We start from the raw sequence: 26425 nt of genomic DNA on the forward strand, positions 1-26425 counted from the left end.
CAACTATAAAGGCTTTGGCCACCCAGTCATCATCCACGGGTCTGGCCGCTGGGTGACGTGGCGGGCCGGCCTTAGGGAGCGCCCAGCCTCGCACCCGCGCCCTCCAGCGGCCCCAGCCCAACCGCAGCCCCGAAGATCTCGCCGTCGACCGCGGAGACCGCGCGCGGGCGCATGCGCGTGGCAGGCCCGCCCCGCGCTCAGCCACTTCCGGCGCGCTGGTGGAGGTGCGGTTCCGGGTCGCTGCTCTGCTCGCCGGCCGGCCGTGGGGGCTGGTGACGCGGGCCGGCGTTCACGAGAGGTCCCGGAGGCGGGGCTCTGCCCGCTGCCCAGAGAGCGGCAGGTGCGCAGGCGGGGGCCGGAGATGCCAGAAGGCCCCTCTTTCTCCCGGTGGCCTCGTTCTGCCCCAGACCCAAGGCAGGGGGCGGTACCGGGGTGCTGAAAGGGCGGGGGTGGGGGCAGTGGAGCTGCCCGGCCGGGGAGTCTGGAGCCTAGGGTTTCAGGATTTTACTTCCCCCCCCCCCCCGAGCGATCCTGGACAAGTCACTGCGCCTCTCTGGGTCTCAGTTTCCTTGCTGTCAGATGGGAGAGACGTTGAGTCGTTCCCTTCTTTGACAGTCCCAACGCGGGCGGTTCTAGAAGGAGCCTGAGTGAGTGGGATCCAGACTGCCGTGGCAGGTACCTGCCTATCCCTGGGCGTTAGGCAGTTGTTTTTTTACCCAATTTAGCCATTCTTTTTCTCAGCGACGTTCTTAGTGCGAGTCAAGGTTCTGTGACTAGGCAGCCCGGGTCTGGCCAGGTAAACAAACAATGTGTGACTGTCAGAATCAACTGAGAAATAAATACTGGCCCTGGGAAACGGTAATCTCATTCAAGTTGTTTTTGCTCGGGGCTCCCAAGGTGAAGTAAATTTAGGCACCAATGAGAGATTCTGTTCTTTGTGCCTGTTAGTGAAGCTCTTGGGCAGATCACAAATGCAAATGAGAAGGTAACCCCTGAGGATTGTGGCAGTGATAGATTCTCCCCTCTGTCTTCTGGTTAATCCTCCCTCTCTCCTCTTTCATTTCCCCCCAGTATTTTGGCCTTACACTTGAAAGGAAATACCCAATGCATTTTATCTTTGTTTTCATGCAGGACAGAATGCTTTGACCTCCAGGCTGTTTTAAATCTGGTAGATAAGCCAGGTGAGTAGGTGGTTTACAGACATTGAAGAATTGTACAGACTTAAATGGATAATCTGAAGTGGTAAGAAGTCATTTGTAGATCTTAGAGCAGAACTTAGGTGTCCTCCACAGAACATGGAAAGTTAAGGTTGGAACCAGAATATTGGTGTTTCATATAACACTGGGAGGAAAAGACGTTTGAATCTCATGTTGAATATCATGTAAAACATTCTGAAGATGAAACTAAGTTCAGGTCATTTTAATCACCCTTAAAGAGAACCATACAGTATTTCTAAGAAGTGTTTAAGGGTATCTGATGCTTATGTAGGATAGTTGTCTGGCTTGCCTGTTTTTTCTAGGTTGTCAGCTTTTTCTAGTCAACAGCTGTTGGCAAACCATCCTAGAACATTAGAAGGTTATACCTTTATCCCCATACTGAGTTACATATTTTTGTCTTCATCTTAAAAAAAAAAGTAAACTGTAGTTAATATTGGAGGAAGGATTCCAAGCCATTATGTGATGTTAATGTGTACCCTGGGAAATTTTACTATATGTGTTATATGCCATAGCCAACGTGGCATAATAAAGAGTACGAACTTGTGAGTCAGAGTCCTGGGTTCAAATACCAGCCCTGCCACTTACGCACACACTCTTTGGCAGATTACCTCATCTTGAGACTGGATTTCCTTATCTGTTTATGCATGTGAAGCATCTGAGTGCTTTTTAAATGTTTGGCAATTGTGTTCTATTAAATGTACATGTAAAATTATGAAACTTAATTTTGAAACCTGAAGCTTAACATAGCAACTCAGTGGTGAAATCTCTCCTATGTTTAACTTAGCTCTCTTTTGTCTGATTTGTAGATACTGTCCCATAAGCCCTTGGCCCACATCTAAGTGGGAATGCAGCTATCTTGGATGTCTGGAACTTTTTAGGCACCAGTCTCTGAAGTCCTGGTTGCTGGCCTAAGGACTAGACTGCTGGGGTGGTTCACGAGCTGGTCATCTGTGCAGGATAACCACACAGCAAAAATGTTTGCAAAACTAAAGAAGAAAATTGCAGAAGAGACTGCCGTGGCCCAGAGGCCAGGAGGTGCTACTAGGATCCCACGGTCGGTGAGCAAGGAATCGGTTGCCTCTATGGGAGCTGACTCAGGAGATGACTTTGTAAGTATCTTCTCTAGTTTTTAATATTTGGTACAGTCTTGATCTATTTTTAAAAATAGTATTTCAGAAAGTCTTTTCCATAAATATTTTCTTTTAAAATTGAGAGATTATATGGAGTTCATATCTGATTCTTCCTACTCTGAGGTGCTTTTCTGGTTTTTTTTCCCTATTTTTTCAGAGTCCCTTTTCATAGTCTACATTGTCCTCTTATACTTTTTATACCTTGTGCATCTTCTTTTATATTTCATTTCTCAAAAAGCCTTGGCCTATTATTTCTGCAGACAAATATACTTTAAGTCATTGTTGCCTAACATGGTCTGTGAGTTACGGTGTGGAGTTAGAGTACACCATTTTACTGGGAAAGTTGATGAAAAGATGACACCCCTGACTGCAGTATGTCCCTTATTTGTAAAGGACCTTTGTGTTTGGAAAGATTTCAGAAAAATGAAGATGCTGTGTGTTAGGTAGTTGTCATGCCTTAGGATTAAAAGTATGTCTCTGACATATGACAGGATCCTCTCAAAGTCACATTTTTTAAAAAATAATTTATAGTGCTTGATATATATAAAAGAATGTATATAAGTGTAAAGTATAAAGCATAAAAATAAAATGAATGCTTGTTAATGTGTCACCTATCCAAAGAACTAGAACATTATGGATACTGTTGAAGCCACCTGTATGCTCCTGCCCAGTTCACTTTCTTCCTCCCTGCCCTCCAGATAACCCCATCCTAAATTTTACATTTATCATTCTCTTGATTTTTAAAATATCCTCCCAGATATGTATATATTTATAAATAATTTGTTGTTTAGTATTGCTTATTTGTGAACTTTATAAAAATGGTATTCCATAGTCTTTTGGTTTTTTTTTTTTTTTTATTTGTCAGAAAGATAGAGAGAGAGGGCACACTCACAGTAGGCACAAGGAGAAGCAGGCTCCCCGCCGAGCAAGGAGCCCGATGTGGGACTTGATCCCAGGACTCTGGGATCACGATCCGAGCTGAAAGCAGATGCTTAACCAGCTGAGCCACCCAGGTGCCCCTCCATAGTTTTCTTGAACTTACTTTTTTTTTTTAACTCGCCATGTTTCTAGAATGCATCTGTCTTCCATGAAGCTGTAATTCATTTGTTTTTACTACTGTATAAGATTCCAGCATTTGACAAGGTCACAATTTATCTCTGCCTTTTCCTCATGATAGACAGTTGAGTTGTTTCCAGGGTCAGATGAGTCTTCTTCCTCCTTTCTTATACTACCTGTCCTGGGTCAGATTACATGGCAGAAGCTATTCGGTTTTTGGGATGGAACAATAAGATTACCTGATCTAAATCATTGGCTGCTGTATTTGACAGGAAATGTAGTGCACATTTGATCCCCAGGCTGAAGGATATAGTTTCGGTGCTGAGTTCTGTGGCAGAAGTACCTGCTTTGCCTTCACGATGACATGCTAAATGAAGTCTCTCATCTTGAAGGTATTCCAGATAGAGATACTGGCCTGAATTCAGGAAGTATTTTCCTTTGAGACTTCTAAAGCAGTGTGCTTGCACTTACTGCCTGTACGTTCTGATCGTCCCTCCCCGTCTCCACACCTGTATATCCCAGTGCATATATTTCTCCTATCAGATGCTTTTCCTCTAGTGTCTCAAATTCTAAAATGAACAAAACTGAATGTGTTAACTCCCATCTCCAAATATGTATCTCCATCTCCCAAGTAACCAGCCAGAAATTTTAGAAGCATTTTAGATTCTTCCCTCCATTTTCCAGTTAACAAGTATTTTGGTTTTCCATCTTCTGAATGCCTCAGCCTTGCTCCCTTTACTCCCTGCTAGTAGTGCATTTGCTTCCATTTTATTTCAAGCTGTCTTTCTTTTCTGGACAAATGTGGTAGCCTGTCGGGACTCCTTGCCTCCAGTAACTCCCCAGAGCAGATGTGTTCATGTCTCTTCAATGCTTAAAATTCCTCGGTGGTTTTAAATCCCTGGGCACCGAGTCTCTAGTCTCTAAGGAGACATGTCTCTTCAGTGCTTAAAACGAAAGTGGTTTCCCCATCACCTTCAAGATGAAGTGCAAACTCATACATAGGTCTTGGCACAGCTTACCTGTCCAGCCTCATCTCCCTCTACTTTCCTAGACCCTGTGCTCCATCCACGTTGAGCCTATTGCATTTCTAGAATGGGCAACATTCCTTCATGCCCACAGATTTTTGCACTTGCTGTCTCCTCTCTCTGAAATGTCTCATCTCTTCCTTTTGCTCCTGAGTTCCTCTGACAGACTTTGTGCTTCCTGCAAGACGCCACTTACGGGGCGCCTGGGTGGCTCAGTCATTAAGTGACTGCCTTCGGCTCAGGTCATGATCCCAGGGTCCTGGAATCGAGCCCCACATCAGGCTCTCTGCTCTGTGGGAAGCCTGCTTCTCCCACTCCCCCTGCTTGTGTTCCCTCTCTCACTGTGTCTCTCTCTGTCAAATAAATAAATAAAATATTTTTTAAAAATTAAAAAAAAAAAAAGACTCCACTTACATGTTACTTTCAAGAAGCCCTCTTGACCCCAACTGCCCTTGTCACCCCCTCTACCACTTACCCCTCCTGGCCGAGTTTGGTCCCTAATCTCCTAATGGCCTCTAACAGCACCTATTACACTGCATTATTGGTGGTTTGCTTGTTTGTCTCTCACTAAACTGGGAGGCTTATGAAAAGCAGTAGAAAGTAGTAGTTAGGAACTCAGGCCAGGTTAAGGAGTCAGACCTAGATTGGATTCCCAGCTTCATCGTTATTACGTGACTTGGGGCAAGTTCCTTTTCTATGCCTTCATTTCCACATCTGTAAAATGGGAACTGTACTTGTCTTTATTAAAGTATGTGTGTCAGGGGTCCCCAAGGTTCACCCTGAGATTCAATTATTTAAGAGGACTCACAGAACTCAGCATGGTTTTACTCACTGCTATGAAAGAATACAAAGCATAATCAGCAAAAGGAAAAGGCGCATGAGGCAAAGCCTGGAGAAAACCACGTGCAAGCTTCTAAAAGTCCTCTCCCCGTAGAGTTACATAGGACATACTTAATTCCCCCAGCAATGAGTCGTGACAACATACCTAAAATGTTGTCTTCCAGGGAAGCTCCTTAGAGACTTGGTGCCCAGGGATTTTATTGGACGCTCTTCATATAGGCACCCTCTGCCAAGCATTTACCAAAATTCCAGACTCCCAGAAGGAAAACAGGTGTTCAGCATAAACCATATTTTTGTACACAAATAGATTAGATACAGTGAACTGTTCTTATCAGGAATGGTGGGGACCCTCTCAAAGTCTAAGTTCCTGTAGGCCATCCCGGGGCAGGCTTTACAAGCAGACCTTGCTAAGGATTTTGGTTGCAGGCCTGTGATGTTACCTCTTCTGCCTGGTGAAAATAACATTTCGCATAGTGCCTGGCTCTTAACAGGCATTTCATAATGGTAGCTGCTTCTGCTGCTGTTTTAGGTGGGGACTCTTTGTTTCACCCCTGTTCCCAGTGCTTAGCACAGCTGAGACGAGGGTGTCTCCCTAGCAGTAATAATCCTAACGTCTACTAATGATAGATGATATGTGTGACAACTAATTATGTGCCGGTCTCTGTTTCAGGGACTTGACAAGTGTTGATTTATTTAATCCTCATCACTGCTCTGTGAAATTGATCATGTTTGTTGTCATAGTTTACATAAGAAATCAATGCACAGAGAAGGTGACTACTTGGCCCAAGTTCTCATTTTATAAGTGGTGAGGATGGGTCTTCAACCCAGGTCTTCCACCTCCAGAGACTGCCTCCTAACTATAAACTTTACCAAGTCTCAGTAAATGTTGGACTGGGCAAGTGTCTAGATGCGTAAATGAATATTTAAAGTGAATTTTTCAACCACCTTTGAAGATATTTTGGGTATAAGATGGGGAAACATGACTAAAGACTAGATACTAGATAAAATTTTGTTAGGTGTGGTAACAGTATTGTGGCTAAAGAGGAAAATGACCTTATATTTTGGAAATGTTTATCCAAGTATTTATGGCAAAATGTCATGATGTCTGTTATTTATAGTATTTCAGTAAAATAATAAAGCAAATAGGAGAAAACATCAGCATTTATTAAAGTAGATGGAGAACGTTCATTAAACCATTCTCCCTACTGTTCTGTATTTTTAAAAATTTTATAATCCAAAGAAAAAAGATAAAGTAAGTTACTTATTAGAAATAGTAAGCAGTGCCCAAAGTAATAGTAATATCCAAACATTTTAAAATAGATTGTTGGGGGTATACCTGGGCGGCTCAGTCAGTTAAGCACCTGCCTTCAGCTCAGGTCATGATCTCAGGGTCCTGGGATCGAGCCCCGCATCAGGCTCTCTGCTCCGCAGGGAGTCTGCTTCTCCCTCTCCCACTCCCCCTGCTCTTTCACTCTCACTCTCTCTCAAAGAAAATCTTTTAAAACTTTTTTTTAAAATAAAATAGATTGTTGGGGAAGATTGATGTCTCATTAATATATTGATTATTGAATCCATATTATCTGCTTAAGTCTTTGATGCATTTTAGATGAAGATACTGAAACTTTATCAGTCAATTCAGTGATCAGTTCTTCTCCAGCCTTTGACCCCTTGTTTAAGAACCTTCCCCCCTCTTTCTGCCAGGACTTTTCCTTTGGAAAAATAAAGTGATTTTCTTTTTTATCACTGAAAATACATTCTTTGTATTATGTACTTGGTGTGATATGGTCATAATGGATTTGTTTACCACCGCTTATTCTAATACCGTGTACACACACACACACACACACACACACACACACACACACACACACAGTTTGTCTGTTTAGCATCTCCTACCTCCTCCACATTGTGGAAGGGGATAGTGTTGCTTCTACTTTATAGGTGGAGAAGCTAGGACCCAGGTATGTTAAGAAGCTCTTCAGTGATCACAATTAAAGTATAATGAAACCTGAAACAAGAGTTGTTGTTTTCTGGTTCAGTACTGGGGTCTCACACTGCTGAAAACCCATGTATAAATGTGACCTCTTCTTGTCTGTATTTCAACAGGCTTCCGATGGAAGCAGCTCCAGAGAAGATCTTTCATCCCAGCTTTTGAGAAGGAATGAACAGATACGGAAATTAGAAGTCAGACTTTCTGGTATGTCTAAGAATTCATAAAAAGCAAGCAAAGAAACCTTGCCTTGGCTGACCCTCTATCTATATCACATAGCCATATAGGATAACCTTATGGTTATATTGACATATATTGACATATTTCTTAGTCAAAATGGAGCAATTTGTACCCTTTTTGTTCCCTCCTTTTGTTAGTATATTGAATAGTATAAATTCAAAACTGAGTTTTAAAGTTAAAAAAAAAAAACCTAGGTTTTTCTGCTCCTGAGGTTTCTAGCCATGGATATAAAAGGTATGAAAAATATATGTAGACTAGATTTGATGATCTTTCACCTGTTAGCATAGCTTTCAGGTGGAGAAGGGTAGGGGATAATATTTACAGGGAATGACCAACAGACAGACTCTCGAGCGCCAGAGAGGGTTTGGTGCTACGTTACCACTTGCTACATATCACCTGTGTTAAGTGTCCTTCTGGGTCTTTAGACTGCTTTCCAGTGATATTCAGCACCTGTATAGAAGCTGTAACTCTCTGTCTTTTGTGTGTAGTTTACAATTTACACAACTTCCATTATATCCTTTGCCTGAACAGGGCATGTTTGTGATAGAGTTGTGAGTTCTTATTTTGGTTTCTGCCAGTGGATACATTTTGAAAGTTTCATCCTGTGAAGTGGTCAGTGGCTTCTGTGTTTCTTTTTGTCCCTTGGCCTTATGCACATTTTATTGAAATGAAAGCAGTAGACTACAAAAGTCACCAAATTATATGCGAAATATTTGTGTCTGTGAGGTTATCAAAGGTCTGTAGTATAGCTCCCAGCTCCCAGTTCGTCCATTATCTCCTTTTGTCCTCACTATAGCCTTACTAGGCTTAGCGAGGTTAAGGTCACACAAGGAGTAGGTGGTGGAGCTGGGGTCCAAACCCAGATTTGCTTGCTAGAGTCCATACTCTTCACTACAGTCTTCTTTAAATTCAATTCTAACAATCCTGTTATACCTACTTGTAAATAATATCAGGAACAGAGGTGAAATAACTTTACATTTTTTTAATGTTGGGGAGAAAGCTGTGAAATACTACGTGCCTTCCCTAATACAGACGGAAGAATCGTTTTGGCTTGACTGAAATTAGAGAAGGGACAGGGCAGAGAACAGACACTTAGAAAGCCCGGTTATGTCCCGGGTATCTTCCTCCAGGTTCCGTATGAACAACAGCAGCAGCTACCTCTTATTGAACGTCTTACTGAAGTGTGTCAGGTGCTTCTGACATAGAAAACACCTAGTTTGTTATTTAATTAGGACACATAAAACACTTAGTTTACTAAGTGCATTGGAGGCCATTATGATTAATACCATCATTTGCTAAGTAAAGAAACTAACACCTAGAATCAATAATTTGCTTACGGTCAGTCTCTCAGCTACAGACTGACAGAGCTGGGATTTGGCCCAAGCCTACCTACTCTTCCCCTATACCATACTATCTTCTTTGGCCACCCAGGTAATTAATTCTGACTTTCACCTTTAATATGGCATAGGAAGCTCAGTTCCTGCATAGAAAGGAAACTGACTTTTCTGGAGAACTAAGTACTGTCACGGTAAAGACCATCCTGTGGTAAGGTGTTTGCTATTGCCCCAACCACTGTTAACTCAGTTGCATGAACTGTGAGCTGTTCAGTGAATTCCCTTTGCCCTATCCTATTGCTAATACTGGAAGGGGAAGTGAAAACTGAGGTTTGAAATTAATGAGCAGGGCATTTCTGATGACCAGACTAGGCCCAGTTCTTGCTCTCTATCCAGGCTAAACAAATCTGCCTGTTTGTATTCACCATTTACACCGTGGATGGTTTGTACTATACCTGTTTGCCTGTGTTGTTCATTGTTAATGGGAGGCTGGCTGCCTAGCTCTCCTTAACAGCAGTGGTTTTCGGGTTGAGAAAATCATCATCATTTTCACTCATTTTTTTGTTTAATTAACTTCCTTTCCTGATGTTTGTCCATTCCTGGTATGTGCGTCACCCTCCTCACCCAAGACTATGCTGAACAGGTCCGAAACTTGCAGAAGATAAAAGAGAAGCTTGAAATTGCATTAGAAAAACACCAGGATTGTACGTATTTTTTTTCCTGCTTTTTTTCAATCTTTTCAGAGTTTAGTTTTTTTTAATGAAACAATAGTGTATGGTTAAGTTTGTCCTTCATCATAGCTCACATCTTTGTAAGTGTACTTCTCAAATCAGGATGATAAAACATTTGTCTGGTATTTATAAGCATACAATTCCTATTTATGTTGTGTTATGGGCATACTTCTTAGGAGAAGGTCAGTATGTGTATCAGCTTGTCTTCATCCAGTTGACCAGTTTATTGGCTGCCGTTAGATTTTAGTAAAATCATGTGCCTGGCCCTTAGACCTAGATTAGGAGCCTGGTTCTAGCTGTGGCTTCATGCTGCTGCATTCAGAATGGGGGGAAATCTTTAGCTGTCATCACTCCTCCAACAATAGAACATACATTTTATTTAGTCTATCCTAACTCATATGTTCTCGTTTGGATTCAGTCCAAGAAAGATGCTAAAGAAGTAGAAAGTTATTTTCTGTTGATATAATATATACTAAAAAAAAAATTTAAAGGAAAACAAAGTGAAAGAAATGTTTTTTGTTTTGCCTAGTTTTGATTTTTATTTTTAACTCTGATAAAGTGGTAGTAACCATCACTTAGCAACAGCATTAGCATCTTCTAGCAACCTACCTAACTCATGTTCTATCATTGTACCATTGGAAAAGTTACTTTTTGGCATCTTCCTAAATGTATGTACTTGCTTGTTACCAAAACAGAACAAGAGAAAGCAAAAAAACAACTGTGGTCTGTTACTAAGCCCAAAAGATTCTGGGAGAGTTGAGATGGATCAGGTTTTTCCCAGTCTCATTATCCACTTATGTGACCTTGATCTTTTTTGTTAGGTGACAGTTGTAAAGTAATCACATGGGCTATTTGTCATGCCGTTTCTGAAATATTGCCATATCTCAAATAGAGCCTCTTTGTTAACAGCTTCCATGCGGAAATTTCAAGAGCAGAATGAGACATTCCAAGCCAACAGAGCCAAAATGGCAGAAGGACTGGCTTTGGCATTAGCCAGAAAGGACCAGGTATTTTATATGTGACGCCCAAGACTGGTGGAAAGATTTCACTTAGTGACATGATTTCAAAAATCATGACATAAACCTGGCAGAAAATATTTACAGCCTAGGAGAAAAGGAATGCTTATATAATTTACAGTTGTAATCATGAAATGCATCCAGAATATGAGAATATCATTCTGTCATTCTGTGAAACTTTGTAACAGGGAGAAGGGAAATCATGTGTCCTAATCTGGTGGCGTATCCCAAGAGAAGGAAAGTGGTCTCTGTCCTCTAAAAACCTGTCTCAGGGCCTAGGCCCCAAACATTTGCCTCTTAGATTGCCTCTTAGAGTGGAGAATCCTATCAAGCTAGCCAGCTTATACGATGTACATAGTTCTTACAATCTCTGTTCCCTAGTGTCTCCTCAACCCAGTGAGTTAGACAGAAAGGAACTCCTGTAATCTCACTAGAACCATCCTTTGACAGATGCTGAATGAATAAGAAAGGAAAATAGTACTATTACTAGCTATTACAATAATTATGAAGTATATTTTGTTCGATGGCATTTTAAATTTAAGAAAACCATCAAGCTATTATAGTGATAATCTTGATTTATTAAGTAAGACAGGGTCAATTTATTTTGTTTTACTTAAGAAAATATATAATTCATCTACAGTAGGTGGGTGGGTGGATGGGTAAAGTGAGTATTTTAAAGTGAGTATTAGGACATTTGCTAGCCAGAAAAAGACATTACTCACCAGTACTTAGTGGATAACTATGGTATAAATGTATATAAATGAAGATATCATCTAAAATTGGTGGATTCAGATTGCCTTAAAATTGTAGGCACTTGGAATATGGCTTTTTGTACCGATGGTTATTTTTCCTCCTGTTCTGTGATTTGTGAATAAGGGGCATCATCCTTTTTCCTTTAACTTATACCAGATGGCAAAAAGCATATTGGTAAACTCAAGATAAGAAGGAAAATAATTATCGGGGGCTGATGAAGACTGTCCCTCTTAACCTTCATTAAATTAATTTCTAAATATCAATTATAGAGTTACTAACTCAGCTGGTCCCAGCTACCCACTCCCAAGAGATAATAATAGTATTCATGGAAAAACACTCAGGAATAAGGTGAAAAGCTGCATCAGAACACCACGTTACAGCTTTGTTGGGTGCTCTCCTTAGTAAAAATCTGCAGGTTTATATTTGTGTTCTAGAATTTTTTATAAAATTCATTTTCTTCTCCTTTTAGGACTCTTGGTTCTCTTAATAGTAAGCCAACTTTATGGGGTTTTTTATTTGCTGTTTTGGTTGGTTGCTTGCTTGCTTTGCAGGGGGAGTTAGGTTGTTTTGTTTTCTGAAAACCTTATGTTATTGATACTCTTCCCTGGAAACTGTACTTTTTTGTTGTTTTGTTTTAGGAATGGTCAGAAAAAATGGATCAGCTTGAAAAGGTTAGTTCATCTTTTATTTTTATCTCAGTATGAATGTCGGCCTCTCCTCAGGGCTTGGAAAATGGCTTTTCTGGTACCCAGTGTACAGATCACTCTACCACCTCTTAGACTTAGGGTGCTGGTTGATTCGACACTGACTTGAAAAGCTCATGCAATCCCCTTTCTTGAGGGGCATGCTGGATATCTTTTGTTTGCCCCTCCCAATATCCTCTCCACCCCTGTTACCTTTCTCTGTGTCCCTGGGGGCTGATGGACACTGCATCAGCTGGGCTCTTTGCCCTCTGGTTTCCAACTGGGTTCTGCCAGTGGGGAACTCCAAAGGAACTGTGGGTGGAAGAAGAGTGTGGTCGGGATTTATTCCTCCAGCCTTCTCCATGTGGGATCCCTTCAGGTTAGTTGTATCCCATGGCCAAAGGTCACAGCTTTCGTTGGATATTCCTGGGTTTCTCTACATCCCTTTGCCCCTTCCCACCCAACTGTTACTAGCACATTAGCTTTGTCCTTTCTTACCCACCCACAGCTTTGAAAAGTCCCTTTATTAAACTCTTCTCAAAAAAGACTCCCATCTGTTTCCTGCTGGGGCCCTAATTGGCACTGTGGCACTTTTAGAGGAGGCAGTGGGGAAGGAGGGCATTTTTCAAGGCTCAGCTTTGAGCAGATAAGAGCACTTCTTGGCTAAACACAGATGAGGAAAATTGATTACTCTAGCACCATAGCTTGTGTAACACTGTGTAGGTGCTTAATGTAATGTATTCCTGGCTCCCAGACATGAACAGGAAGATGAAATTTCAGGCCTATAGTTAGAAAAACATTTTAATTTAAAAGTCAGCTCCCTCAGCCCAAATTATATGCTGCTACCTAATTCATTTTTTGTTTTCATTGAATACTCATAAATTACTCTTCATGGTAGAAAAATTATTTCTTAGATTGATATATTCAGTTGCAAAATATATTTACTGTTTGGGCGCCTGGGTGGCTCAGTCGTTAAGCGTCTCCCTTCGGCTCAGGTTGAGATCCCAGGGTCCTGGGATCGAGTCCCACATTGGTCTCCCTGCCTCTCTTTCTCTCTCTGTCTCTCATGAATAAATAAATAAAATCTTTTTAAAAATGAAATAAGGGGCGCCTGGGTGGCTCAGCCATTAAGCGTCTGCCTTTGGCTCAGGTCATGATCCCAGGGTCCTGGGATCGAGCCCCACATCAGGCTTCCTGCTTAGCAGGAAGCCTGCTTCACCCTCTCCCACTCCCCCTGCTTGTGTTCCTTCTCTCACTGTATCTCCCTCTGTCAAAACATAAATAAAATCTTAAAAAAATAAGTAAAAATGAAATAAAATAACTCATTTCTAATATATAAATCTATATATATATATATATATATATATATATATATATATACTGTTCATTTTATTAAGCAGATGAGTTTTATTGTTGCTACATTCTGGGGATAAAACTCCAAGTTAAACCAGTTCTCTGTGTGTATTCTGTAGAAATCTGATTATCAGTTTATTAAAGAATGCTTGAACATATATATGTAAGGAAAGAATTACAGGAAAGTCAAGCTATCTCCCAGAGAAATTTGTGCTTAAAAAATCTGGACATGGTGTTAATGATGGTCTTCTTTAATATGGAGGTATTGGTTAGGTTAAAGTTTTCTTTTCTTAAAAGAAACTTTTAAGATTGTAGTAGTTGAAATTCTCGTTGAACTATTTTTTATCTTTTAAACTTATGGTAAAGGATACATACAGGACTGAACCTACTTCAGTGTACTAAGGCGATCCCCACCCCCACTCCCCTTCCCAAAGAGGTACTGGGAAATATTTTAGACCCAAAAGAGCAATGAGACATCTATGTAGGTCTTTGAAGCCACTGTAATTTTTGGAAATGTTATTTTTAGACTGTTTTGATTTCTTTTCAGTCAGGAATTGGAAACTGTAGCAGCAGGGTTTGTCCTGAAGAGAATCTATCTTGGGAAGCTGTCATTTAGTAAATTGTAACCTGCTGACACCAGTCATGTCTAATTTTTGTTGACTTCCTAGCTGAAATTGGTAACTGACATCAGTTCTACTTAAATGCATCTAATTTTTTCAGGGTATTCAGTTTTACTCCAGTTATTCATGTTGTTCATCCAGTTCAGTATGTCACTGAGAATAGACATGTAAAATGAATATCTGCAATTTCTAATCAAACTTAAGAACTTTAAAGTGTCAAATAATTGTTGCTCTTATTCCCCTTATTCACACCTGTATCATTTAAAACACACTTATTTTTAACTTAAAGAGAGTTTGATAATGCTGTATTGGTCATATCACCGTAAAGCTTCCTGTCATTTATTATTGTCTGCTGACAAGAGAGTTTTTTACAGATTTTCCTTTATTAAGAAATCTGCTGGGGGCACCCGGCTGGCTCAGTCAGTGGAGCGAGCAGCCCTTGATCCCAGGGTCGTGAGTTCAAGCCCCACGTTGCAGGAAGAGATTACTTAAAAATAAAATCTTAAAAAAAAAAAAAAAAGAATTCTGAATAAAAATAAAAACTTTGTGTAGATTTTTTAAAAAAGTGTTCTGCTTACATAATATGGATTTGTGGTGTCTTCATTGCCTGAGATGATGTCTTCTTTCTCCAAATAGGAGAAGAGGTTTCTGACAGCTCAGTTACAGGATATGAAGAACCAGAGTTTGAATCTTTTCCAAAGGAGGGATGAAATGGATGAATTAGAGGGGTTCCAGCAACAGGAACTAAGTAAAGTAAAGCACATGGTACGCATTTTTGTTTTCATAGCTACATGCTGTATAGATCATTAATTACTCTGATTTTACTAGTCATCATTCTCTAACTGCTGATGAACATACCCTAGTAGTCTCTGATATTAATCACATATGTATGTTTTTCAACTTACCAAAGCGGGAAAGTTCTGTTTGAATGTGCTTCCTTTTCCTTTTCTACTACTGGGCCCCTTATAAGCTCACAAAATTGTTATGAAAATTTGGCTTGTTGGTCCATATTTTTAAAAATAGGTCTCAGTAATATTTCTTAGTAGTGGCCCAGTGAAACTTTCTATCTTTGTATCAGCTTTTAAAAAAAGAAGAAAGTCTGGGGAAAATGGAGCAAGAGTTGGAGGCACGAACCAGAGAACTTAGTCACACCCGGGAGGAGTTGATGACCTCCAGTCAGATGTCATCAGACTTGAGCCAGAAGCTAGAAGAATTGCAGAGACACTGCTCAGCGCTGGAAGAGCAGAGGTTCTTGCTTGGTCTGTGGGGCCCATGGGAAGCGGTGTTAGTGTAGCCCTGGCTATAGCTTGCCTGCCTTTCCCCACTGCTCTTTGCAACACTTTTCTGATCTCAGTTCTGGCAGAGGTTTCTAGACTATCCTTAACCTGCCCGGGGCTCGAGACCCTCTACACCCAACATCCTCCCTCCCCTTCACTTGCCTAAGCTCAGCTTCCAAGCCTGCCAAGTGATTCAGATATGTTTTTGTTTCTAAGGTGTTGAGTAACCAATCGTGCAGATCACGATTTTTTGCTTAAACCTGGGTGGAATTTTTCTCTTTGGGCTTCTACTTCAGAAAGAGCCAAGGAGTCTTCTCCACTGATAATTTCCACATGCCTGACATTTGCAGCCCTGACATATAAAGAACCATATGTATTTTTCCTGTAGAAGAGTGTCTCTTAGATGAGATTTCCAAATGTGTTTGTTGTCTGCTTTCTTTCAATGAAGAGATCATGTGACAGCTTCAAAAACAGGTGCAGAAAATAAGGTCTCAGCCCTGGAGCAAAAGGAACAAGGGCTCCAAGCGTTCATTCAGCAGCTTTCCATGGATTTGCAGAAGGTGAGTAGAGTGCTAGGGGTGGATCCAGGTTGCTAGGATTCATCAATGGGGTAGAAACTAAATCCATCAGAATTTTCTGTCTTAGGATGGGTGCTGAAACTTCTGTTTCTCATGTAGTCTGTGTGGCCCTAGTTCCTGATCTAGCCAGGCTGCATTCTCATGGAAGTGGCCACACCGCTGAACAGAAGAGGTCAGTATTGTCCTGGCAGGAAGTCTCAAAACGCACCATTTGATCTGCACAAATTTGTCTCTAAGTACTACATGGTGGACCTTGGGCATAAGAAAATGTAATAGTCATGGTTGATGTGGCCAAATCCGGTTTGTTCCAAATGATAATCCTTATAATTCATTCGTTCATTTAGCCAACATGCATTTATTGCCCTCCTATTATAGGCCTGTGCTAAGTTTTGAGACTATAAAGAAGAATAAAAAATATTATTGGCTGTAGACTAGTGTTTCTCGGTGGTATGTTTCTTCTCACCATTTTGAATACAACAGTTGTGTAATTGTCCCTCGCATTGCAGGACTTTAGCTTTCCTGGACCCTGGGTTCTTAGTTCCAGTAGCATCCTTCAGGCATTGACAGTCCCGCCCTTCCCATCATATGAAAAAACACCCGCTGGCGGGTGGTATGACCAACTCTACCCTCATCCCTTGAGAACTGCTAATCTGAAGCATAGCAGAGACTTAACAGCATCATTATAGTAGAGTAAGATTTGTATGAAAAGAAGTCTGTATACTCCTTCCCTCTAGGTTTTAGCATATCTACAGATGCCCAGATGGAAACTAAGAGAAGTTATATACCTCATTCAGAGTTCAGCAGTGAGTGACAAAGCTGGATTCTAACCCAAGTCTTTTTTTTTTTTTTTTTAAGATTTTATTTATTTGACAGAGAGAGACACAGCAAGAGAGGGAAGACAAGCAGGGGGAGTGGGAGAGGGAGAAGCAGGCTTCCCACCAAGCAGGGAGCCCGATGTGGGGCTCGATCCTGAGCTGAAGACAGATGCTTAACGACTGAGCCACCCAGGCGCCCCCTAACCCAAGTCTTACTCCAGAACTCATGCTTGTCCTCCTGGACTGTGTTACCTCCCAACAAGGGTCACCCAGTAAATAGATCTCACATACATGAATGACTGTGATACAAGATCTCTACCCTCAGTGAACTGAAGATCTAGACATTCAAGAGTATTTTCTCAGAGGCTTACAGTTTCATTATAGAACTCAAACCTCCTGTGACAGTAAGAAAACAAATTCTCAACAAGTCCCAAACAAGTGAAATACATTTCATAATGGAAAAGATACGCCATAGGGAGTGTGTGCATTTCCAGCACAGGAGTCAAGGAACTCTTCCTGGAGAAACTGGAATTTCAAAGATGGGTAGTACAGCAGGAGGCAGAGAAAGCAGAAGGGCACAGAATACATAGGGGTGGGGGAGATAACATACACAAAATTTTGGGATTCAAGGAGCCCTTTGATATCAATTAGAACCATCGAACCATTTCATAATGAGAAAGAGTAATTTTCTAGACTGGTTATACTAATAAGTTCCTTCATTCATTCTAAAAATATGATTGGAGCCTTCCTGTGTGCCAGGCTCAGTGCTCTGTGCCAAGTGTTAGAAATACTGTGGTGAGCAAAAACAGGTACCGCCCTTGCCTTTGTGGAACTTCCAGTCTAGAGGGGAAGTCATATCAATCAGTAATCACATAAATATATAATTGCAAACCATGATGTGTGCTGTGAAGGAAAACTACAGGATGTTGTGGTATCCTTTAATGGCATCAGATCAGATCTAGCCGTGGAGTCAGAGAACACTTCCCTTGAGGAAGTAACAGTTGAGCTGTGGAGGGGGAGGGGCAGTGGGAGAGAATTTTAAGCAAGGAACAGGGAACAGTATGAACTATAAATGCAGAAACCTTGAGGCAGTAGAAGGATAAGCACATTCAGGGAACTGGAAGAGAGGACACATTGAGTGAGAGAAGGATGGATTGCTTGAGGAGGAAACGTTGAATGGGTGTCTGGTTAGGAAGCTCTTGTACCTGTCCAGGCATAAGGTGGTGGCTTTGACAAGAGTGGTGGTGAAGATAGTGGGGGAGTAGACAGATTTATGAAATAGGAGACTGACCCACTTGCTAATGTAATGGATGTAGGAGGAGCAAGAAAAAAGGAAGTTTTGGTGATGATTTCTGAATTAACCAACTGAGTGGCTGATAGTGTCAGTCATTGGGCTAAGAGCACCAGCAGAAGGACAGTTTTATCACAAAGGTTATGAGTTTGGAGTCAGTTTTTTTGTTGTCCTTATCATTATTGAATAGATGTAACATTTATTAATAAGTTAGGTAGAGAGTATAACAAGGCAGTGAACCTCTATGTGGCTAAGCGCCAGGTTAAAAAGAATAATATGTTTATCTTTGAGGTTCCCCATGTGCCATTCACTGTTTCATTCCATTTCTTTTTCTTTTGCAGGGAATCTAGAAACTGTTCCATTTCCTTTTTTTTTTTTTGCTTTATAATTTTGCTGTTATTTTATCCCTAAACAGTATGTATTTTCTGTTGTTTCTCACGCTTGTTAAAAATTATATAAGTTGGGGGGTGCCTGGGTGGCTCAGTTGGTTAAGCGACTGCCTTCGGCTCAGGTCATGATCCCAGGGTCCTGGGATCAAGCCCCGCATTGGGCTCCCTGCTCGGCAGGAAGCCTGCTTCTCCCTCTCCCACTCCCCCTGCTTGTGTTCCCTCTCTCGCTGTCTCTCTCTCTGTCAAATAAATAAATAAAATCTTAAAAAAAAAATTATGTAAATTGGGCTATAGGTATTCTTCTAAAACTTGCTTTTGGTGCTCAACATTGTATTCCTAAAAATCATGCATATGGATCATGGAGCTATAATTTGTTCTTTTCTCAACTATACAGTATGAAGTCACCAAAATTTATCCATCCTATTGACCATCAACTTTGGGGTGTTTCTGATCTTTTATAAAAGCAAAAGTGGGGGCACCTGGCTGGCTCAGCCAGTAGAACATGTGACTCTTGATCTGGGGATTGTAGAGTTCAAACCCCATGATGGGTATAGAAATTATTTTTAAAAAAACAAATAAATAAAATGGAAATCCCACTGAAAGGGGAACCATTTTTTTTAAAGTAAATAAAAATAAAAAAGCAAAAGTGTGAACTTAAAGGAAAATAATAATTTCAACTGTACTAAAAATAAGAGCATATTTTCATCAGAAGAGACCGTAAAGGGTGTGAAGACAAGGCAAAAACTGGGAGAAGACATTTGTAACCCAATATATACTGACAAGGGAGCATGGCAGCCAGGAGATTTATAAAGAACTCCTATAATCAAGGAGAAAAAGAAAATCAAGGAGCAATAGAAAAAGGGGCAAAAGAGATGGATGAGTACTTCGCAGAAGAACAATAATGTCCAGTAAACATGAAAAGATAGTGTTACTTCATAGTAATCTGGAAAAAGCAAATTAAAATCATGTTGAGATAATATTTCATACTCATTAGACTGGCAAAAAATAAATGTCTGATAATATACCATGTTGGCAAAGGAAGCAGAACAAGCCAAGCAAGCTCTTATATGTGGCTAATGGGACGGTGTGAATTATTCCAACTACTATGGGAAAGAACTAGGCGTTATCCAGAAAAGTTGAAAAAGTGCAATTTATTTTTTTAAGATTTTATTTTTAAGTAATCTCTACACCCAGTGTGGGGCTTGAACTCACAACCCCAAGATCAAGAGTCACACGCTCCTCCAACTGAGCCAGCCAGATGCCCCCAACCTTTTTTTCCTTCTCAATCTATGTACTTATATTTCCTTTTCTTGTCTTACTACATTAGCAAGGATTTCTAATACAATGTTGGAAAGGATTGATGAGAGGGGACATCCTTGCCTTGCACCTGATCTTAGTGGAAAAGCTTTTTCACCATTAAGGATAATGTTAGCTGTAGCAGATAAGGTGTTGGGGGCTAGAAGTAAAGCACCCAGAGTGGAAAGGGGGGCTCCATGTGGGATATGGTGTACAAGAAGACTAAATAGAAATTGGTGACTGATTCTTTTTCTGTCCCTGACTTTGCCTAACACCAAAACTTTGGTTTTCAATGTGGAGTCACCTGTATCTCTCAAGTTCACATTGATGTGTAGTAGAATGAGTACAGGCTTTGGCTCCAGAAGACCTGAGCTTGCATCTTTAATTTATCACTGGTATGTGCCTTTGGGCTAGTTCCTAAGCTTCAGTTTCTTTCTAAATGGACGCAGTGAAGGACTAGGGAGCATAAGAAGTGCTTCCTCATGCTCTGCTTACTCTAGCTACCATTATGATTATCGCATTATTAGTGAGAGACCCACCATGATTGGTCATCATGGCCAAACTGTTTTTCTTTCCTATCAAACTCTCTCTCCCTCTGTGTTCTCTGTTTTGTATCATGTTACCATTTCACCAGCCATCTGAGTTACAGACTTGGGAGTTGTCTTTACCTCTTCTCCCAGTTTCCTAGTCATGCTGAACTTGGCCCTCACCTCTTTGCATGTGCTGCACTGTACCCAGGCTCGTTCTGCCCCAGCCCCCTTCTCCCTGGACTTGCCTCATCAGGAGGCCTGATCTGATTTCCCTAAACAGTTAATCCCTCCTGACTCTGATATAGCACCTTGTATGTCCCTCTGTTGCAGCATGACTATTATTTTATAATTAATTGTGTGTATATGTGTCTTTACCACCAGCCACTTTGCTTCTGTGGGTCAGGAACTATGTGTGGTTGTATCCTCAGAAGACTACACACAGTATAGACTTGATAAAAGTTTACTGAATTATGGAAACTTGAATCTAGAGAGTTCAATCTCTGGAACCCTCTGCTACCTATACTCTAACCCCTGTAAGAATTTTTTGTTTAAAGATTTTATTTGAGAGAGAGAACATGAGCAGGGGGAGGGGCAGAGGGTGAGGGACAGTGGGGAGTGAGGGGCCCGATGCGGGGCTCGATCCCAGGACCCTGGGATCATGACCTGAGCCGAAGTCAGACACTTAACCGACTGAGCCACCCAGGCACCCCCTGTGAAAATTTAGGATGGCAAGTGCTTCCTCTTAAAATCCTAAACCCAAGTTGCTACATTTTATTCTGAGGAGAGATTGGCTGGGCTCCAAGCTGAACATGAAAGTAGCTTGAGATCAAAAGAAGCATAAAGTAAGGAAGTAGAGTGCTTGTGAGGAGGTACAGGTCTTCACAGTAAGATGTTGATGCTATAGGAACTTTTTTTTTTTTTGAGAGAGCAAGAGATCACAAGCTGGGGGCGGGGCAGAGGAAGAGGGACAAGGGGGACAAGCAGACCCCCCGCGGAGCAGGGAGCCCAGTGCGGGCCTTCATCCCAGGACCCCCGCATCATGACCCGAGCTGAAGGCAGACACTTAACCGTCTGAGTCACCCAGGTGCCCCTATACAAACTTTTTTTTGGAGAGAATGGGCATCTTCATTGTATGCAAGGACCACTGGGGATCTAAGAACTTGTGTAATCAAAGCTTCCTGGATCCTCTGCTTTGACATTAAGCAGCATTTGAAGATTGGTAATAGAGGAGCCAAGTTCCAAGCCGCCTCCACCACCACTGCCATCATTGCTAAAGGGATGGACTGAGATCAAGCAGATAGCTGTTTGTTTGGGGCCAGGGTGTGAGGTGCGCAGTGGCTCTGCCCTGGTCGCTATGCTGGGAGCCGGGATGAATGTGATCCTGTGTTTTAGAAGTTCTCTCTTAGCCCTTAAGTCAGCTACGTTGGCATCATTACTGCTTCATCCAGCCCCACATTTCCAGCAACATCGTTCTGTTGGTCATTTGTAGCGCTTGTGGGGTCCTTCTTGAGTGGGATTACCTCTGCCAAGTTTGGCCCCTGGGCTAAGGATGTAGGTCCTGTTGGATGGACTAATAGAATTAAATGTGTGCTTGGTGAGAGTAGAAGGTAGTAGATCATGACAGTACAAACCAACTGTCTTAAAGAAGAGGAGCATCTTCTCAGGGTCCTGGCTGCATTCCACTGAGGTCATAGCCTTGTTCTTTCCCCCATCATCAGTTGCTTAAGTTGACTGAGTAATTGCCTCTTGGTACACTAGGTCTGAACTGATGCCTGGGTCGTGCTGGGTTCCGGTCCGGCATCTTCTGTGTCCCTTTTCAGGGAAGATTTCTTAGCTGTGTGTTCTTCTGAGAGGCAGTTGAGAACAGAATTTCAGGGAAACGTGATGGTCCAAGAGGAGACAAAGTGGGAGGGAGAAAGGGGTTATAGTGTAATGTAATCTCTGCTTTCACTTGCAGGCCACTGCTGAGACTCAAGAGAAGGAAAAACTCATCACCCATTTGCAGGAGAAGGTCTCATCCTTGGAGAAGAAACTAGAGCAGAACTTATCAGGAGAAGAACATGTGCAGGAACTGCTGAAAGAGGTAACTAGCTCTCTTTGGACAGCCACTGCTGGGGAGGGAGTGGGAACACTGGAGATTTCATACAGTCCTAGAGCTGCAGAGCCAGAAGGTCCACAAGCAGCTGGGAGAGAAGAGCGCTCCCTCCAACTTCAGATTGTCCTGCTTATGGCAAAAACAGCCACCTGTCACCTGTGTGTACCATGTTTTCCTCAACAAAGGGAGACCTTCGTTCAGAGATGCCTATGAACAAACAGCATCCTAATCACCAGTGAACCCCAACTGGTAATTTATGCCACTCGGGCTGTCTTATCTTACCGCCCTGCTCTCTTCCACCCTTTTGCACTTTCCAGTGGCCAAGGAATATCGTTACTGTCTGCCTGTGGCGTGAGCAGGAATAGCCTTCGGCAGTGAGGGGACCTCCTTCGCTGAGCGAGGCTGTTGCGCAGACTGGCCTTTTCCCCAGTGGTGTAGGTGAACTTGCTTTCTCGTCAGGCCTGAGCCCATCGTCTGCCCATATTCTGCTCCTCCCCCTCTTTGTATCCCAGTGACTGACCTGACCGTGACAGAGGTGACAAAGCCAAGACCATGGGCCTAGATTAGATCCTCACTGTCTTCGTTTCAACTCAACACCTCCATCTCTACTGCCCCTGTTGTATTTCTGGGCTTCCAGCAACTCGAGCCTAGTCCAGAGCAGAGGTCTCCAGACCGGCCTACCCAGCAGCAGTCTCCTCTTTCACCCCTGAGGTGGTCTTCTGCGCCCACTGCCGAGCTGGTATTCCTGGCCGCCTTGCTCCCTTAACCTTCTTCCCCAGCTCCCCTGCAGTCTGCAGTGTGTAGAGCATGGTTTCTGGGGTGTAAATTGATTTCTAGAATCAGACTGCCTAGGTTTGTAGCTCGCATCTTCTACTTACTACTTGGTGACAGAGCAAGTAACTTAATCTGTTTGTGTTTGTTTTCTCCTCGTGAAATAGGGTGGATAATTGTACCAAACAATAGAATTGTTAGAATTCAAGGAGTTACAATATGTGAAGTGTTAGAATGAAACTCTGAAACATAGTAGGGTCTCTGTATATTTCAGCTATTAATATTATGATCCTTAGTATTGTGCCATCATCATTATTATAAAGCTTAGTGTGCATAGGAGGTACTTGGGGAGTCTGTTTAGAGTGTATATTCCTGCCCCAAGAAATCCCGTTTTCAGTAGGCCCAGTGTAAGACCTCACCAAGTTAGTCTAACACCAGTGTGTGGACAACCCCACTTTAAAAAATATTGCCTACAGAATTAAATTCAAACTCTTTTCGGCAGCATAAAAGGCTTCCCATGATCTGCCCCTTTGCCTGACTCTCTAGTCTTATTTGTTGACCTGAATCCACTATTACTTTAGCTTTTTGCAAGTCGTAGCTCTCCAAATGTCCCAGGCTGTTTCACGACTCCTCTGATCATCACTCTGCCTGGGTACCCCCCCGCACCTCTGGCCACCTGTGTATTAGGAAGCCACCCGGTTTTCCTAAGGCAGTGAGTGGCCTGCTCTAGGCATCTTTGTGGGCACTAATTTGCACTCTGTTTTTTTGTTAGTCTTTTGCCTCAGCCTCAAGGTCAAAGGAGTGTGTCAGATTTATCTGTGTGTACTTCATGATATATGAATTTTATCTCAGCTGTTATCTTTAATGCACTTGTGTCCCCTGTGCCTCACGCAAATCACAATATGTGGTAGACATTAATAAGTATTTATTCAATGGAAAAATGACTGTTTTCTTTTACTCTTCTTTCAACTTACAGAAAACTGTTGCTGAGCAGAATTTGGAGGCTACCAGACAGCAGCTCATGGCAGCCAGAAGCAGCCAGGCCAAGGCCACTGACATCCTGGAGACTCGGGTACTGACCTCACTCCCAGGGATTCCTGTGTCTGGGTGGTAGCCTGGTTGGACGACATCGTTGAGGGAGAATCCCCTGGGCTCAGAGGTTTTCTTTTGAAGGGACTGTTTCGGCTCTTACACACACACGGCTGTGTTAGTCATCGTCTTCATTCTTGCCCCAGCGCCACCATTGTTCCACACAACGTTGTTCTCTTGCTTATTCTCTTCTATCCTCGCTCCCTCCCCTCCCACAGGAAACCATTCTGATGGGGTTGTTACAGATCCCTGTGTTGTGGGCTTACCTTAAAATGGACGGCCTCGTTTTGTGTGCATGTGTGTGAATTTACGTAAGCGATATAGTTCACACACACCGTCCCCTTCACCCGCTCCACTCTGTCCATGTCCACGTCGTTGTGTTTACTGCTCCACATTGTGGTTATTTACCAGATGCTGGACATCCAGCTGGCCGCCCCCCTTGTCACCACAGGCTACACTGCACCGAATAGCCTTGTCCCTGTCACCTTGAGGACAGAGAATGCATACGACCTAATGTGACTTAAGTAGGACAAGGACGTTCCTGCAGGGGCTGCCCCTGGTGGGTTTCTGCATCTGCACTGCTGCCTTGTCCAGCCATTTGTTTGTTTGTTTGCCAGTTTAATGAGTGTGAAGTGGTGGAAGGGGGTAAGAGATCTCTGGGGGGCCTCTTTCATAAGGACACTAACCCTGTCATGACGACTCCACCCTCACGACCTAAGCACCTCCCAAAGGCCCCACCTCCTGTTACCATCACATTGGGCATTAGGATTTCCACATGAATATGGGGGACACAAACATTCAGACCATAGCAAATGCATAGCTCATTTTTAAAATCTTATTTCCTGATAAATATGCTTAAAGCTCTCTATTTCTCAGTACAGCTTGGTTTCTTTTATTAGAATTCATTTCTGTTTCTGAATATCTATCTTTTTGTTGCGATAAAATATACATGACATAAAAGTGACCATTTTGGCCATTTCTAGGGAACAATTCAGTGGCATGAAGCCCATTCACACTGTCGTGCAACCATCACCACCATCATCTCCAGAACGTTTTCATCTTTTCAAACTGAAATTCTGTCCCCATTAAATACTAACTTCCCATTCTCTCCCACCCCCAGCCCCTGACAACCATCATTCTACTTTCTGTCCATATAAATCTGACTACTCTAGGAACCTCATATTAGTGGAATCATACTGATTTCACTTGACATATGTCTTCAAGGTTCATTCATGCTGTAGCCTGTGTCCAAATTTCATTCCTTTTTAAGGCTGAATAAGCCTTTTTTTTTTTTTTTTTTAATTTTAAGTAAACTCCACGCCACACATGGGGCTTGAACTCACAACCCCGAGATCATGAGTCACATACTCTACCACTGAGCCAGTCAGGTGCCCCAGGGCTGAATAAGCTTTTTTTTTTTAAAAAGGCTTTCATTCCTTTATATGTCTGTACCACGTTTTGTTTATCCCTTCATTTGTCCATGGACTGTTGTGAAAAATAAACATGAGTGTAGTGCTATGAACAAGGTTTTTGTGTGAGCTTTCACTTTGATTTCTCTTGGGTTTATACCTAGGAGTGGAATTGCCAGGTCATATGATAAGTCTCTGCTTAACCTCTGGAGGATCTGAATCTTTCTTGAGCTCTGCCTCTTAAGTTGAGACTTGGATAGCTACTTTCTGTACCCAGGAGTTTAAAAAACTAGGTTTCAGTTCTGGCTCTACCACTGATAAAATTTGTGATCCTGGACAAGTAACATTACTGTTCTCCTCTGTAGAAATACCCTGCTTTCTGGGAGTTGCTTCAGCTCAGTCTTCCATGTGAATGTGTAAGAGGATCCATGAGACCTAAAAGTGTCCTCCTCTCGTTGGGTACCTACTTCTTCTTGACAAAGCTGCAACTTTCCTTGTGTTTAGGTTTTAATAGTAAGCTTCCTCAGGGTCAGACCTTATTCAGCAAAACAAGAGGACTTTAGCAGGGAAATTGGCAAAGGTGGCTCGAACCGGATAAAAACGCCCTGTTGGAGAGCCACATCCAGCTGGGCAGACAGGGTGGGGTCCTGTCCACAGGGCCAGCCACACGGCCTCATGCAAAGTCAGTGAGGGTTGATGCCTGTGGAATGAGTGCAAGTTTGTGTCATGAGCAGTCATCCCACTTCTGGGAATCTATCCTAAGGAAGTGGCTCAAGCCAGGTCACAGAATGTTGGGTGAAGATGTTAACTGCTGCATGGTCTCAGGTGGGAGAGTGGGGAAACCACTGATGTGCTGGCGCAGGAGCCAGTGGTTCAGTAAATTGTGAGGTGTCCTTG

At 42.3% G+C, this 26425-nt stretch overlaps 1 protein-coding gene across 3 annotated transcripts in view; it reads left to right on the plus strand.

The window, feature by feature from the left end:
- Positions 1-151: 151 nt before the first annotated feature.
- The window catches only part of GOLGA1 (golgin A1), a 44571-nt gene continuing 18297 nt past the window's right edge, over positions 152-26425 (plus strand). The window contains exons 1-12 of one of the 3 annotated variants that reach the window (XM_025888103.2): positions 152-340; positions 1132-1181; positions 2024-2326; positions 7375-7465; positions 9462-9536; positions 10473-10570; positions 11971-12003; positions 14625-14753; positions 15067-15236; positions 15714-15825; positions 22122-22247; positions 24007-24102. In XM_025888103.2, coding sequence (XP_025743888.1) covers positions 2192-2326; positions 7375-7465; positions 9462-9536; positions 10473-10570; positions 11971-12003; positions 14625-14753; positions 15067-15236; positions 15714-15825; positions 22122-22247; positions 24007-24102 — 1065 coding nt within the window. In that variant the 5' untranslated portion in view covers positions 152-340; positions 1132-1181; positions 2024-2191. Of the gene's footprint in view, positions 341-390; positions 415-511; positions 676-1131; positions 1182-2023; positions 2327-7374; positions 7466-9461; positions 9537-10472; positions 10571-11970; positions 12004-14624; positions 14754-15066; positions 15237-15713; positions 15826-22121; positions 22248-24006; positions 24103-26425 lie in introns of those variants that run through there. The other 2 variants (XM_073905746.1, XM_025888104.2) reach the window with 2 other exon arrangements.

Source organism: Callorhinus ursinus, unplaced genomic scaffold, assembly GCF_003265705.2.
Source record: "Callorhinus ursinus isolate GAN/ISIS: 27379988/994484 unplaced genomic scaffold, GSC_fseal_2.0 scaffold24, whole genome shotgun sequence".
Taxonomy (NCBI): domain Eukaryota; kingdom Metazoa; phylum Chordata; class Mammalia; order Carnivora; family Otariidae; genus Callorhinus; species Callorhinus ursinus.